Below are 15,454 nucleotides of genomic sequence, written 5' to 3'. Positions count from 1 at the left end.
TAGATTGGGTTTCCCTACAATATTTTGAGCCGTATATCTCTTTTTCAATTTATACCTGTTAGGGTCTCTAATTTCCATCCAAACCCTCCTCGTGATCAAATATTACTTCTGATTTTTAATATAAGAACTAGTTTGATTTCAATTTAGTTTTAAATATAAGACTTATATTCATTATGTCTTTCATATTTATTCTTCTTTTTTTAAAGTAGTCTTTACAATATAGTAGTTGCGCCTATTAAAGATTCTATCAAATGATAGTTTTGGCTAATATATATAATTAAAAAAGATATTCTAAGAAAGATAACACATATTTAGTGTAAATAACTAATTTAACGATTTTTTTTAATTTTCTTAAATTAATCAATTAGATTTTATATTAATAACCGGATGTAGTAATAAAATAACATTGATTAGATGGAGTGATAAAAAACTCACTTCTAAAACGATACTTTAAATAATTGTTTTTTTCCATGAAGCATTAAACAAATCAAAACAATGAATGTGGTTGGAAAAGGAATCTAATTTTTGAATGCCCCTTTTTCTTCCTTATACTAAATTGTCGATAGATTGAGTTTCCCTGCAATATTTTGAACCGTATATCTGCTTTTTTTATTTATATGTGTTAGGGTCCCTAAGTTCCATCCCAACCCTAAACATTCACATCCAAGGAACCCTGCTCCTACTTCACAAGACTTTTCGGAAATTTACGTCAATTTTTCTACGCATCCACTAATGCCCCAGTACGTGTCATTAACTTTTGTCTTGCACCATCATGTCACCTGCCATCAATAGCTTGAGGACTAAAATTAAAATATTATCCTCTCTATGTATAAAATTTGTAAAATGTCTATGCTCTTGTGTATAAAAAATTTTCAGATTCTTACAACTAATAAAGATTTTATGGAGGAATTTTTTTTTGAACTTTTTTTCTTTTATACTCTTCCGGTCCTTAATATAGGACCTAATTAACTAATTTGAGTAAATTAAAAATATTAGTTAAATTAATTAATATGATATGTTTTTCCTAAAATACTCTAATTATTTTCTTCAATTTTCTCATTCTCTCTCCTGCTTGATTATTGTTTGGAGAATATTAATAATATTAATTTTAAAAAATTGATAAATATGTTAAATAAATTTTATATATATGACCAACATCAACCCTTAATTTAAATGTTATGTTAAGGATGGAGTATAATATATCAGCCTTCATTTATACCTAGGGCCTGTAATTTTTGTAAGGGTCAAATCGCTTTATGTACGGAAATTACATTGAATTTTAAATTAATTTATACGCAGTTAGATTTTCTTGAACAAAAAATTTAGAGTAAATGGAACCACTTGAGCAGGAAATTGTTTTCAACAAGCTTTTTGTGCACCCATTTTTTTTTTAGTGATTGATTTCTTCTCGTCGTAAATTTTTTTTCAAAAAATTTAATACTGACCATGAAACTCTATTTTTACATACTGTCACTGGATCTTTAAGGAATAATCTGGCCAAGTATAGAATCTCATGGTTTATTTTCGTGCACTTTCTACGTTGTCTATGACTCTTTTGTTCTCTCTCTCTCTCTCTGCAATTATTTACTGACTTGAAATTCAAACGCTATTTTCATTCAAGTACTTATCATGTTGGACTTTTTTTTCACGATAGACATATTTTACCAACTTTTATTTTTGCCCGCACAGCAAAAGCAGGGCTTTCACTAATGAAGTTGATGACATAATGTCCCGAGCGAAGCAAATCCAGAATGACGCCTCTCTTTTGAGAAAAGCTTTGACAACTGAATCGGCAACCAAATTAAAGTGTGAAGAAATCAAAATATCACTTCCCGATCTTTAATATAAAACCTCATTTAGTTTTTATTTTGATCCTAATTCTAAAATCTCAATCTATTTTTTTTTTCATATTTATATATTTTTTCTCAAGGTAGTTCCTTTAATAATTGTAGTTCTAACCAATAAACTTGATTAGTAAGGATGTTTTAGGAAAAATGACATCTATGTATTATAAATAACTAATTTAATTTATTTTTTTAATCTCATCAAATTAGTCAACTAGCTCTTATAATTAGGACCGGAGGTAATTTAATTTATTTATTAAATCTTCTCAAATTAGTCAACTAACTCTTATAATTAGGATCGGAGGTAGTAATTTGTTGATGTTCAATATTTTGAGGAAAAACATCTATTTTATGGTGCAAATAAACGAAACTTGTGTCCAATAATAATAAAGCCAACCAACGTGCACGACTTAATTGATACGGAGGCTATGCTCGCTTTACTGAATATCTCATGTCTGAGTCCTAAGAGTGGGTAATAAAACTGCGTCAAGTAATTATTGGGAGAGATTGTCGCCATAAGGGCTCGTTTGGCAGGAAGGAGATGGATGGAAAGAGAGGGGGAAAAAAATTTAATGAGTTACATTTAAAAAATTAAAGAAGTGGGGTTAAAAATTCTTAACCAATTTTTATTACTTTTTATATTATTTTTTATTAAAATTTTAAAACCCTATTTTTCTAATTTTTCAAATGGAACTCATTAAAATTTTTATTTTTCTCCATTTCCTTCAATTTTCCTAATACCAAAAAGCACCGAAGAGTCTTCCTCAACTTCGTTTGCATTGGTTGGAATCCGAAGGACTCCAAATACCGGGCACTAACATAATAATAATAATAATAAGAAGCTAGGTTCAAGAACGGCATTTCAAGCCTTTTTGAAATAATTTATAAGCCATGGTAAAAAAAAAAATTTATAAGCGACTTTTTGATCGTGATCCATGTAAGATGAGATAAGCATATGAAAAAGGTTTTATTTTGACTTACAAAAAAGTGTTTATAAGTGCTTATGAATTGCTGATCCAAACATGCACTTAATTATCATTTCTAACATATGGTATCAATTTCAATATTTCTTAATGTTACTACGCACATCATTAGTAAACTACTGAATAAAATGGAGCTAGATTATAAATTTAGATCCAATGGTTGTTATTATAATATCATTACACTAAAAAAAAATTGACTTATGCAAAATAATATTTTGTTTATATAATAGCATTTTTTTAAGACAATTTAGTATACCTTTAATACCGCGGAGAAATTGAACCAAGAATGCCGTGCAGAAACCCAAAATCCATTTCCATGCCAGACTTGGTCGTCCCCACACCCCCAAGTTGAAGAACCGATATATCTTGTCTTTTGTTTCCCACAGCAACTAAAGATCAAAAGTCACAAAATTTGGTGACTTATTAAGGGAAAGATGAAGTAAGAGCAATTGGGATCAAGTGGACTTATTGAATTTCAAAATTGTTTTTTTTCTTCTAATAGGATGAGACTACCTATCATTCCAACTACTTATTTGTTAGTATTATTACCTCCAGTCTATAATATACGATCCTGTTTAATTTTTATTTTGGTTCTAATTATAAGATTTTAATTCACTTTGTCTCTCATATTTATATATATTTTTTCAAAATAATCCTTTTAATAATATTATTTCTAATATTTTTGAAAAGATAGTACCTATTTATGTGTTTTTATTTGTCTTGTTTTTGTTCTTTTTAATGAAACGCTCCTAATTGACTTGATTGGATGTTGGTTCCATACAAGAGTAGTTTCACGCATGGAATCAGATAAACGTGCTTCTAACCAAACTGTGACTTCGGTAGTTTCGATGTGAAACCAAAGCTAATTACAACCACTTAAATTATATTTTAGTCCATAAGTCCTTATCAATTTAATTTATTGACACACATTATTATTTTGAAAATTAAATTTCATGGGTTCATATTTGAGAACATTTTGTCAACATTTGAATTTTTAATGATAATATATTTTTAAAACAAAACTAACAGTATTAGAGTTAAATAATTGAAAAAACCCTTCCTAAAATTAAAAAATTGAAACAAAATATTATTTAAAATTACAAAAACTAAATATATATCTTTGTGGTTTTTTTTTTTAACAAGAGCAAGTAGTAAAATACAAGACAAACATATTGTATAGGTTTACTTTTAACCGTGCAAACTTGCCAACAAATCCAATAGGCATGAGTTTAAATAGTAGGGATTTTGACTGTTAAAGCGCGAGGTTCTGAGCTTATATCAGTGTGAATGCCTAAAACCGTTGTGAGAGAATTAGCCCAATTATCAAATTTGTGAATTTAATTTTTAATATAAAATCAAACATGCTTTATAAATAACATTCAATTAACTTGTTAATGAGGTTCGGGTCACCTTTATGTCCACTTGCCACGTCTAAGTATCTACTCCTTCGGTCCTAAATATAAGACCCTTATACTAGTGTGTATAAAGGTCTTACATTTAGGACCGGAGGAGTATAAACAAAATTCATTTGCAAATTTTTAAGGATAGCTTTTTTGGGGGAGGGGGAACGTGAAAGTAAATTTTTTAAGGAAAAATAACAAAAAATATCTATTAAATTTTAAAATGATAAACAGGGATCAGGTCAAAATCAATAAAAAAAAGTACTCAAAACATTTGCAAGAGTAATGAGCAATCTATTTATCTTTTTAAAATTTAATAGGTATTTTTGTCATTTTTCCTTATTTTTATGTCATTATTATAAAAATATAATGGGTTTAACATGCAACTTTGCCTTTGAAGTTGGGTATAAAGTTTTTTTTTTTACTGAAAATTTAAAATCGTAACAATATTATACCATACTGTTAAAAACTAACATTAACTGTTAAAATAATGATATTGACAGTTAGTATTTTTAATAATAGGAGACAATATTGTTATGATTTTAAACTTTCAAAATAAATTTACACCTAAAAATACTTTTAAATGCCTAGCGCTCATGAGTAAAAAGTTTCAGAACAAATTTATGTCTTAACTCAAATATATAATAAGGGATAATACAATTAGTGTTAAATAATATTAATAAAAACTAAAAACTTATTTTACTATTTTTTTACCCTAATTTTGTTAACTTCAAAAGCGAATTAAAAACGTACATGCGTTTTTGTCTGTTTTGTTATGAGGAGATGATGACTTTTAATTTTTTATTTCATTTGATTTATTTAAGGTACTAAAAACCGGACCGGTCACTAAACCGGTCAAGACAGTGGTTCAAGGGTTAGTAGGTCAGACCGGAGTCAAACTGGTAATAATTAATATATTATAATTTAATTAAAACACATAAAAATATTTATATTTTAATTTTGAAAACAAAGTATTCAGTCTTTAAATAAATATATAAATTACAAAACATTTATATGTACAAGAATTTTCTTTTCCATGATTTTTTTTTAATTTCTTCTCCTACCTATCACCTGTATGTCCCTCTTGCTTTTTGACTTTTCTCTTTGTTATTCTCCTTCTTTCACGTGATCACTTGCCTCTCTCCTCTTCTCACGCATTACGAGTCTCAGTAGCTAGGATGGTCTTTTCATTTAAGCTTCCTACGCTTCAGCATTCAGAGCGCATGTTTCGAAGGCAACATTCTTTTACATTTTGTTCTCTCTTTCTTCACTGGCGTCCATGGCTTTTCCACACAGATCTAATAGGCTCTTTGTAAAGCATGATGGCAACAGTTTAATGAGTTGCAGGGAGATCTTGCCACTGAGAAGAACGACAGTGAGGAAACAGTCACAGCGGCAACGGAGTTCAACTTTCAGAGCAGAATCCGGCGACGGTCTGGTCTGTCTCTCTCTCTCTCTCTCTCTCTCTCTCTTTTTAAAGTTTCTGAGCATGGGAAGCTTTGAAAAAAAAACCCGGCTAACCCATCCAGACTGGCAGGTTACCCGGGTTAATCCCGGTTTACTCCGAATTAAACCGAGTCATGCCGGTTCACTATGATCCCAGTTTTGTTAACCAACCGGAGTGGACAAGTGACCGGTTCGCCGGTTTCCGGTTTGAACCGGCCGGTCCGGTCCGGTTTTCCATACCATATTTATTTCCGCATCAAGCCCCGCTATTGTGAGACACGCATCATTATCAAGATTTTAGATCCGTCACATTCCCCCTCCCTCGCCGGCCGCCGGTACTCCGGAAGTACATTTCCAATTTTGTCCACTTGAAAGCACTATATCCACTAATACAGACGTACTAGCAATTATCAAGTCAATGGTCAAATACGTACCTCAACACGTATGCGGTTGTAAGCATCAAGAGGGGAGCATGATACACTACAATACTACTTCCTATTCTAATTATAAAATCTTATTTGTAGTCTATAAACAGAGTTTTATAATTAAAACCTAAAGTAATATTTAATTCAGGAGAATAGTCATTCAATTTTTTGTTATTTATTAGATTAAGTTTTTTTAATCTCACATCATCATGTATTTTATTTTTTATGTCAATTCATAATAAAATAATATTCCTCCGGTTCTTAATATAGGACCCAATTGTTGAGTTGGTTTTGGTCCTCAATATAAGACTCATTTCTCCTATTTATTAATTTTCTCTAAATTATTCCTATGGATACTCCCTCAATCATAATCAAGTAGAAGAGGAAGATGGGGTATTAAGAAAGATGATAATAGTATTTTAGAAAAAAAAACGTGTTATATTTCTTATAATCAACTAATTTACCTAACTTCTTTAATCTAATCAAATTAGTTAAATAGGTCTTATATTAAGAACTAGAGGAGTAATATTTTAAAATAGGATAACTTAAAATATAACAACGTTGTTGTCTTCATATTTAAGCTTTGAGATTTTTTTTTGCCCATTAATTATTCAGATTATGCTTTCTGGAATTTTCTTTTCGTCCGTGTCCCATTTGAATGGGTATCGACCAGCTTCTGCGCAAAAATGAGCAGTTTCGATGAAGTTTCTGAGACATAAAGACTGAAGCTAACAAACTGTATGGAAAGGCCTGAAAGTTGCACAAGAAAAATAAATAGCCAATACTTGATCGATCTTTGGCTAGTTATGGAATTCATCTTGGTCAAAATTTGAAATTTAAAAAGATGATGTCACGTTTGTTAGAATAATAATTTATTTTTCTTTCTTAATATAAATTAAATAAGTAGTTCCTCTATTAAAAACTTATCAAGTCTAATCTCGCTGCCATAGACTTGATTTAAATGAATGCCAACAATATTAATTGTGATGATGAAATAATTATTTTTTTTTTTCAATAGAGGAAAGGTAGTTAAAGACTACTATGGGCTAAATAACAGTTAATAACAACAGCTCGATGACGAGGTCAATCTTACTCGTGTCCACTAGCTGGCTAAGCGCGTTTCTATTAAAAAATAATAATTCAAGGATAAGCTTGTTTGAAGAAAATATGGATGAAAATTATTTTTAGGACAACGCTTATATCAAGTTTTTCATATTTATTATATCAAATTTTTCAATCACACACAATCATATGTGTTATTTTTGAAATATTATCATTTGATTATAAATACAGATAAAATAAAAAAAGACATATGACCCTGTATGATTGAAGAATTTGACATGAATATAAAAAATTTGAACTAAGTATTTTTCTTGGTAAAACAACTTATAAATTAAAAAGTTAATACTTTTTGTTTGACAAAAGCGCTCTTCAACAAGGAAATAATTTTTTAATTAATTTTAATAAAATCACACTGATTAGTGATTACCAATACCCACTGCTGAATAATTTGTGTAATACTTGGAACTAATTGAGCATTCAAATTGAAGTTAGCCCCCATTCCTTGATATTGTTGTTTTGTTTGGCTTTGTTGCCTTGTTTTGTTTAATCTCTCTGTATCTCATTGAAGTTTGAGTACAAAAAGAAAGTGAAATAAACTATTCTGTTATCTATCCAATATGATTAACATCATGCCATTAATAAATTATCTTTCCTTTTTTTTAAAAAAAAAGATTAGGTGAGTAGAATAATTTACTATAATTATCTCGAATTAACGGCTCTATCCTAAAATGCTAAGCTTAAACACAATTCCTTAAAAATCATCATGTTTCGATAAAAAAAAATATTGTGCTAACGCAAATGAAGGTTTATCTTGTACGTTGTCAAGCATGCGATTCATTTTGTATAAGGACATGTTTGAATATCGCGATCAAGGTCAACATTTTATCAATAGATGATTTATATGAGTATTATCCTGGTTTTAATAAGCTCCCAAAACTCAATACGTGTAATGTAAACTTTTGTCAATTTATAAAAAAAAAAATAGTAAGAAGTGAACCGACCAAAAAAAAAATTATTTAGTCATATATATGACTTTGAGTGATCATTTATTGAAGACTTACAGCACAATCATTATTTTGATGACAGTATCTGTATTTCACGAGGTCACCTAAGTGTCAAATGGCGGTTAAATTATGTTTTGATCGTTAGATAGCGTTAACTAGACGCTAGAGTCGCTGATACAATACTTTCAGCTCTATAAATGTCCATCCCTTTTCCTGAATCAAAAGCATTTATCTCTTCTTTGCCGTTTCCCTTGACCCAATCCTTGAACACTCTTTCAATCTCCTTCTACCTCTGTCTCTCTTCTTCTCTCTTTAGCCTGCAACTATGAAGCTTTGAATTTCTCTAAAGTTCTCGTCTTTCTTCTTCTGGGACATTTCCGTGAGTCACTATCTTTGCTCTTTTTAACATATCCTTCTAATCCCCAGTGTTGGTGTTTTTCAAGTTTTGGTGCGTGAAACTGGTATCTAGTTTTCTGTTATATGCTTTCATAGCAGTACAGTCTTTTTGGGGTCGCTATGATTTCTGGTTAGGATCTCAGTCATTCTATTTCTGAGTCCAATCCATGGGATTAAATCCATTAGCTCGCACTTTGGCTGCCCAAATTTTTATCTGATTCTTTCCTTGCCTTCAATGCTCTCCCCTGAAGTTATTTCCTGACTTGATTTGAAATTTTGAATGGATGCTTAACGAAGTTTCTTCCTTCTCTTTTTAACAAGAATTCATCCCTGAGCAAGGATACTAATAAATCTTTAATCATGTAACTCTCAAGTCAATGGTTTAAAGTCATGTAAACCAGCATGCTATATGCAAGAGAAATTTGTATTGCAGATCTTCATGACAATAATCAGCATCTTCTCTGAAAGACTGATTAGATTCTTAGTCCCGCCCCGATTTTCTTCCTATTACATAATGCTTGATTTCTATGGGAAATCAATTATCTCTTGAAATGGAATATAAGACTAACTAGTATTATTCATTATTTTTGCAGACATAAAGCGACGCTTGAGAAATTGCCAATTCAGGCATATATTTCATGCATTCAGGCATTTAGGACCATAAGTGAGCAAAATTTTCCCATACTGAGATGGTTACTGAATAGTTACTGATTATGCGATTTTGTTGTTTTACCCTGTTTATTGATTTAAAGATGATTGTTGAAACTTGACACCACAGCAAATGAAATTGTCAGGTGCGCTTTACTATAGGGCATGGCTTCGGGTTTGGTGATTCATGACACGACAAGAGACAAGTCCTCTTTGGGGAAAATTGTGATTGATAACAAAGACTTACTCAGCAGTTTACATGACAACATTCTCGGTCACATCCTATCTTTTCTTCCTGCAATAGAGGCCGTCCGTACTAGTGTATTATCTAAAAGGTGGATTCATGTGTGGAAGTTAATTACCAGCCTTCGGTTTGATGATGCTATGCTTTATTCTGGGAAGAGGATTCCGAAAGAACACTTCATAAACTTTGTGAACAACACACTCTTTCTTCTTAGTGATTCAAGCATCCCTAATTTCTCTCTCGGTCTGTCGCGTTACCTGTATGATGCTTCTCAGATTAATGCATGGATCTCTTTCATTTTGGAAAGAGGGGTCCGAAATCTTCGTATTCAGTATGCTGATAAAGTCCTTCTTTCTTCTAATTCTCTTTTTAATTGTAGCTCTCTAGAGCATTTAGTGCTTCAAATGAGATGTACTCTCAGTGTTCCTTCATCTGTTTGTCTCCCAAACCTTCAGTACCTAAGCTTTTCTGGGATTAGGCTAGTGAGTGATCCATCTACTTATTCAAAAGATCAAACTCTTAGCTTTCCAGTCCTCAAAGCTTTTGAGGCTAGAGGATGTGAATGGTCAATGCAGAATGTTAGTATAGAGGTGCCTCAACTTCAAACCTTCTCCGTAGCATTCTGGAACAGCCTATCCAATGAGTCAAGTAGGTGTTCCATCAACATTTATGCTCCAAATCTAACTGATTTCTCGTATGAGGGCGATCTAGAACATGAAGTCATTCTATCAAACCCGTCATCCATTATTAGTGCTTCTGTTGTGATTGTTATTGATGAAGACATAAATGATGGAATACAAGAAATCAGTACTCGGGCACATATGCTTCTCAGACAATTTCACGAAGTGGAGAGCCTAAAATTGTGGTTTTACAAGGTATGCTTCTTTTCATGATATAAAATAGTAGTTGTGTACAATGTTTCTAGTAATTTTGACTGTAATTCCACGCCATAAACACTTGTTTCTATAGAAGGGTTCGATTATAACTAAACAGGTTTTTCCTTGTCATGAAGGTACCTATGCATGCTAAAGATGTTTTCACCAATCTACCTGCATTTGGAAGACTGAATTATCTGCAAATAAACGAGGTTGCTGGCGAAGCCCTATTGAACTTACTCCACAACTCACCAATTCTTAAAACTCTTGTCTTGCTTCATGTAAGTTTAGGGATCTTTCTTAATTATTGGATTTTTATACTCCTTGTTTATGTGTTTGTTAAAGACAGTCGATGATAACTGACAAACCAATGACAAAAATTTCAGGGAGTATCCAAGTTTGATAAAGATCTCTTGACTTCAGCATCAGTGCCTCACTGCTTTCAGTCTTGCCTCAAAGTTTTTCAGTTTGGAGGATTTAACGTGCATGAACATGAACTCTCTCTAGTAAAATTTGCAATGGCAAATGCAGCAAAGTTGGAGAAGATGACTATAACCACAGCATTTTGGCTGCAGTACTCAGACATTAACATGGAGAAAGTTAAAGAACAACTGCTCTCATTTCCCAAGTGTTCAACTTCTGCATCACTTGAATTTGCCGATGTCAATGGTGTCTTAAGATAATGAAAAGGCCCATAATCGTTCTGCAAGTATGCTTAACACTTAATGAATGTCTCTTTCACATTGTACTGCATCTTTTTTCTGATTATAATTAAATCATTTATCAGCCTGCGCTTGATAACTTCGAGGTTTTCAGGTTATACTGATCCTTGACCTGATATATTGGTTACTCACTGCCTGTACAAAACCTGTTTTGAGGAATGTTCCTTGATATTCCAAAAAATCAGCAATGTTTTCTTGGGAATCCATCACATTTTCTATTTTGGTCTTGGTTTGCACATAAATTTGTTCTAAAAAGTGACTAGTATATATAACTGAGAGGAAGTTCCGGTTAAGCCCAAAGACGCCCATGTGTATTAAGCATAATCAAAACATTCCCGTACATAACGGTATTCCCTGAAGCAATTGACAGCCTCACAACAATACGTGCAACGTACTCGCCCATGATGCTTGGCATTCATGATAATGAAGGCTGACATCTGACATCTTCTATTATTAGATATACGTTGATATTTTATCATTACTTTATTGAATTGAATCATTGAAGGAAGAATTTCGACATGTCTGTAATAAACCTAAACAAAGCATTTAGTAATAAACAGGTGCTGAGCAGAAGCCAGTTGAGCATGGGACGACTTGAAGGTGATCAACTCGAATATAAGAGAAGGGAATAGTGGGATGAGATTTTATTTTTGGGGTGAAATAACGGAATGAGTTTTGTACGTATAAACGCCTGAATCTTTCTTCCTCTCTTCATATGGCTGAACTTTGGCTAGACGAAGAAAATGGAGTGGGAGACACGGGTCATGATTCTTTTCTTCTAATAAAAAACACTAATATGATTTATTCAAAAGTTGGTTACTTTTAATTTTCCTCCCTTCTCTTTTTATTTTTCTTTTTGTTTTTCACTTGCACCTGAAACTGAATAGCTAGAACCATATCAGGAAAACCACCCAAAAAAAAAAAAAAACACCAACATGAATCATTTTCAAACATCAAACAAGCCCGACTGAATGCTGTAAAAACTGAACACTGAGAGTGTCAGGTATTCACAATAGGACCAATACTAGGATCACTATTTTGAAATCCACTGTACATAAAGATATACTTGTAAACATTTTTGTGAGTACTTCTCTATTCATACAGAATCTCACTTTAGATAGTTTTCTCTCTGCACTCCCATAAAAGCATATCATGCTCTGATCATTTGCAAGCTTCCCAGCACCTTTGACTCCAGTACTCCTTCTGCTTGAGATAACCACATTTCCACTGTCTATTGCCTAGGTTTTGAGTTTAAGGGCAGCACTGCAGGAATTTCCACATCAAAGATGAATTTCAAGACAAGGATGAGAATGCATGAACAACGTACAGGTTTACAATTTACCTGTTGATACAAAAACGCTTTCCTGTTGGTGGAGGACCGTCATCGAACACATGGCCGAGATGAGCATCACAGTTAGCACAAAGGACTTCCTGACGAGGCATAAAGATAATTGACATATCTAACTTTGATTTCACATTGTTCCCAATAGGCTGGTAATAGGATGGCCAACCCGTTCCACTATCGAACTTAGTAGAAGATCTGGTAAGAACAACACAAGTGATTCAGTTCAAGAAAACCACATCATGTCAGGGTAAAAGAATATAACAACATTCAACGTATTACTTACTCAAATAACGGCGTGTCACAACATATGCAATGGTAAGTTCCTGGGGTCTTAGTATTCCAGTACTCCCTGAAATTTACAAGATCAGCATGAGAATACAATCCTATAGATAAATTTATAATCCACATTAACTCGTCTATCTAACGAGCAATGCTCCTCCTCAAACCTTGAGGCCCCTCTGCGGACTAAAGCTCAATAGCTACTAGTGGTTAGACCATAGTCACAGGATCCAGCAGACTAGTCAACAATCTCTCAATAAAATGGTTAAATCATATATCTTTGACACAATCTTTTGTCAGCCCAAAAAGAGGTTAAAAAACATAACCCGAAGAAAGACACATTCTTGTGAAACTATAATAGGAAACGAGAGTTGTCTGCATTCAAATTTGTTTCTTGTAAAAGACTTAAACCACATGAAAATGCCACAAACAACTCCTGAAAGCTTATCTCCGATATTTTATGAACCATGAAAATTATATAAAAGAAAAATTGATAGATTCTTTTTTACATCAAAAGCAACAAGATCAATTTATCAGGCATATGTTATTGTGTCCTTTTTCTTTTCTCTTTTGCAGTAATTGAAGACCGTCTGACAGAAAAAAGGGAATTGATATCACTGTTTGCAGTTGGAAGTTGCTGCTTCTAGTCTCTAACATAAGGTAATAGTTGGAGTCTTATAATGGTTCAGAATATAAGCAACCCTTTGGCCATTTAACTAACTTTAACCAATTTTTTGGTATGTGTAAAACGCTAGAAGTAGTTATTGAAGAAAAAAATTAAGCATTAAGACACGGCACAAATAATAAAGCCAAAGCCAATATCACCGAACAGTTAATGCCTAACGAAAACCTACAATAATAAAATCCATTCAACAAACATACCCAGTGAAAGCCCTTTCAGTCCCCTTTTGGCGAGTAATATAAAATTGTTCATTTGTCAGCCTCTTCTTCCATTCTTCATCGCTCAAAGATTTATGATCCACAGCTCCAGCCCCTGCATGACAGCAAGGAGAACTCTTGAACAGTGAGTCACAATTTAAATTGATTTATTGTGATCATGCGCAGGATAGGGCAGTGCTGAAAAATGTATTGACTTATCTAATCAGCCATAGAGATAAATATCCATAAGTTCATGCATCAAATTGACTATTCTTTTGACTAACTTTAACCAATTTTTTGTATGTGTAAAACGCTAGAAGTAGTTATTGAAGAAAAAAATTAAGCATTAAGACACGGCACAAATAATAAAGCCAAAGCCAATATCACCGAACAGTTAATGCCTAACGAAAACCTACATAATAAAATCCATTCAACAAACATACCCAGTGAAAGCCCTTTCAGTCCCCTTTTGGCGAGTAATATAAAATTGTTCATTTGTCAGCCTCTTCTTCCATTCTTCATCGCTCAAAGATTTATGATCCACAGCTCCAGCCCCTGCATGACAGCAAGGAGAACTCTTGAACAGTGAGTCACAATTTAAATTGATTTATTGTGATCATGCGCAGGATAGGGCAGTGCTGAAAAATGTATTGACTTATCTAATAAGCCATGGAGATAAATATCCATAAGTTCATGCATCAAATTGACTATTCTTTTGAGTATTATGATTCAACAGTAGACAAGCCATAGAGATAAATATTCAACAGTAGATGCAAAAAACAGAAGCCCCCATGATGAGTCTAGTTTAATAAAAGCAGGAAAGAATTAATGGTTCAAGCTCAATCCGCTCGGCAGCAGTAATAGAAGAATTGCGAAAAACCGAAAAGCTTTAACGTTGACCATTAAACAGTGTATAGATGGTGAAAAATTAACACCAAGAGAAAGTCCATTTCATTCTCTTACAATCACGACCAAAACCTGAATTGCCATCGCAAATCTTCGTTGAAATTCTCTTTGCACTATGAAGATATCTTTCAACTAAATTGAAGAGAACCCACTTTTCAATTTCAGGATAGGACAAAGACCACATATATCAGCGATCACTTACCTTCGATGCCGTCGGCTTTCTGGGAAGAAGCTGATGATCCCATTGCCCGAATTGACGACAAAATCTTTCTGGGTTTGTCAGGAAATCGCGAAGGGCACGCAAAAAATTCAAGCTGAGGAGCAAGAAATCTCTTGGATGGAAAAGGAATGTGTGATGTTGGTAAACTTAATCTGTGAGATGCCATTGCTTACGTTCCTCCCTTATACAGAGCAATGACCGGCAAGCTAAAACGACTAGAAGAATAACACCGTTCTACGAGGGTTGATTCTGTGCTACGCGCTCAATATCTGATTTTGCTACTTCTTATCCGGAACCATCGATTTCAGATTTCAACGTTCGGTGGGTGCGGTTCGGAAGGATGGCTGTTTTTTGTTTTGACACGTGTCGGTTAATTATAGGCATGCGAGCTGCTCCTGAGAACAGGCCATGTATTAGCCACGTGGAAGTTTTGCCTCCTCTAGGCTCTGGAGTCGAGATCGCGAGACTGGTATAATCTAGAACTAGTTGAGTGCTTAGGACCAAAACCAACTCAAGAATTGGGTCCTATATTAAGGACCGGGGGAGTATTATACTACCTCCGGCTCTAATTATAATTATAAGAGCTAATTAACTAATTTGAAGATATTAAAAAATAAGTTAAGTTAGTTATTTGTAATAAATAAGTATTGTCTTTCCTAAAATATCCTTTCTAATCAAGTGTATTGGTTATAATTACCATTATTAGAATGACTACTTTGAAAAAAATGCATAGATATGAGAGATAAAATAGATTGAAATCTTATATTTAGGATCAA

At 33.0% G+C, this 15,454-nt stretch overlaps 2 protein-coding genes across 3 annotated transcripts; one reads left to right on the top strand and one right to left on the bottom strand.

Annotated features, from left to right (window-relative positions):
* Positions 1-8,410: 8,410 nt before the first annotated feature.
* LOC114721985 (F-box/FBD/LRR-repeat protein At3g14710) lies at positions 8,411-11,251 on the top strand. Of its 2 annotated transcripts, none has more exons than XM_028907889.1 (4): positions 8,411-8,543; positions 9,154-10,327; positions 10,465-10,608; positions 10,714-11,251. In XM_028907889.1, the coding sequence occupies exons 2-4, from the start codon at positions 9,374-9,376 to the stop codon at positions 11,008-11,010; spliced, it is 1,395 nt and encodes a 464-aa protein (XP_028763722.1). In that variant the 5' UTR covers positions 8,411-8,543; positions 9,154-9,373; the 3' UTR covers positions 11,011-11,251. The 2 variants fall into 2 exon arrangements, with proteins under 2 accessions (XP_028763722.1, XP_028763723.1); XM_028907890.1 differs by having other exon boundaries at positions 8,411-8,545; positions 9,359-10,327.
* A 738-nt stretch (positions 11,252-11,989) lies between these two features.
* On the bottom strand, positions 11,990-14,903 carry LOC114721982 (peptide methionine sulfoxide reductase B1, chloroplastic-like). The gene is made up of 5 exons (XM_028907883.1): positions 14,661-14,903; positions 13,996-14,107; positions 12,678-12,743; positions 12,392-12,589; positions 11,990-12,312 (listed from the first exon to the last, which is right to left on the bottom strand). Exons 1-5 carry the CDS (start codon positions 14,842-14,844, stop codon positions 12,288-12,290), a joined length of 585 nt encoding a protein of 194 aa, XP_028763716.1. The 5' UTR covers positions 14,845-14,903; the 3' UTR covers positions 11,990-12,287.
* Positions 14,904-15,454: the final 551 nt, after the last annotated feature.

The sequence above is a fragment of the Neltuma alba genome, unplaced genomic scaffold (assembly GCF_004799145.2).
Source record: "Neltuma alba isolate B1F8T4 unplaced genomic scaffold, ASM479914v2 tig00012081_pilon, whole genome shotgun sequence".
Classification (NCBI taxonomy): domain Eukaryota; kingdom Viridiplantae; phylum Streptophyta; class Magnoliopsida; order Fabales; family Fabaceae; genus Neltuma; species Neltuma alba.
Note: the sequence above shows the minus strand (reverse complement) of the source record. Positions and strands in the feature narration are given on the sequence as shown.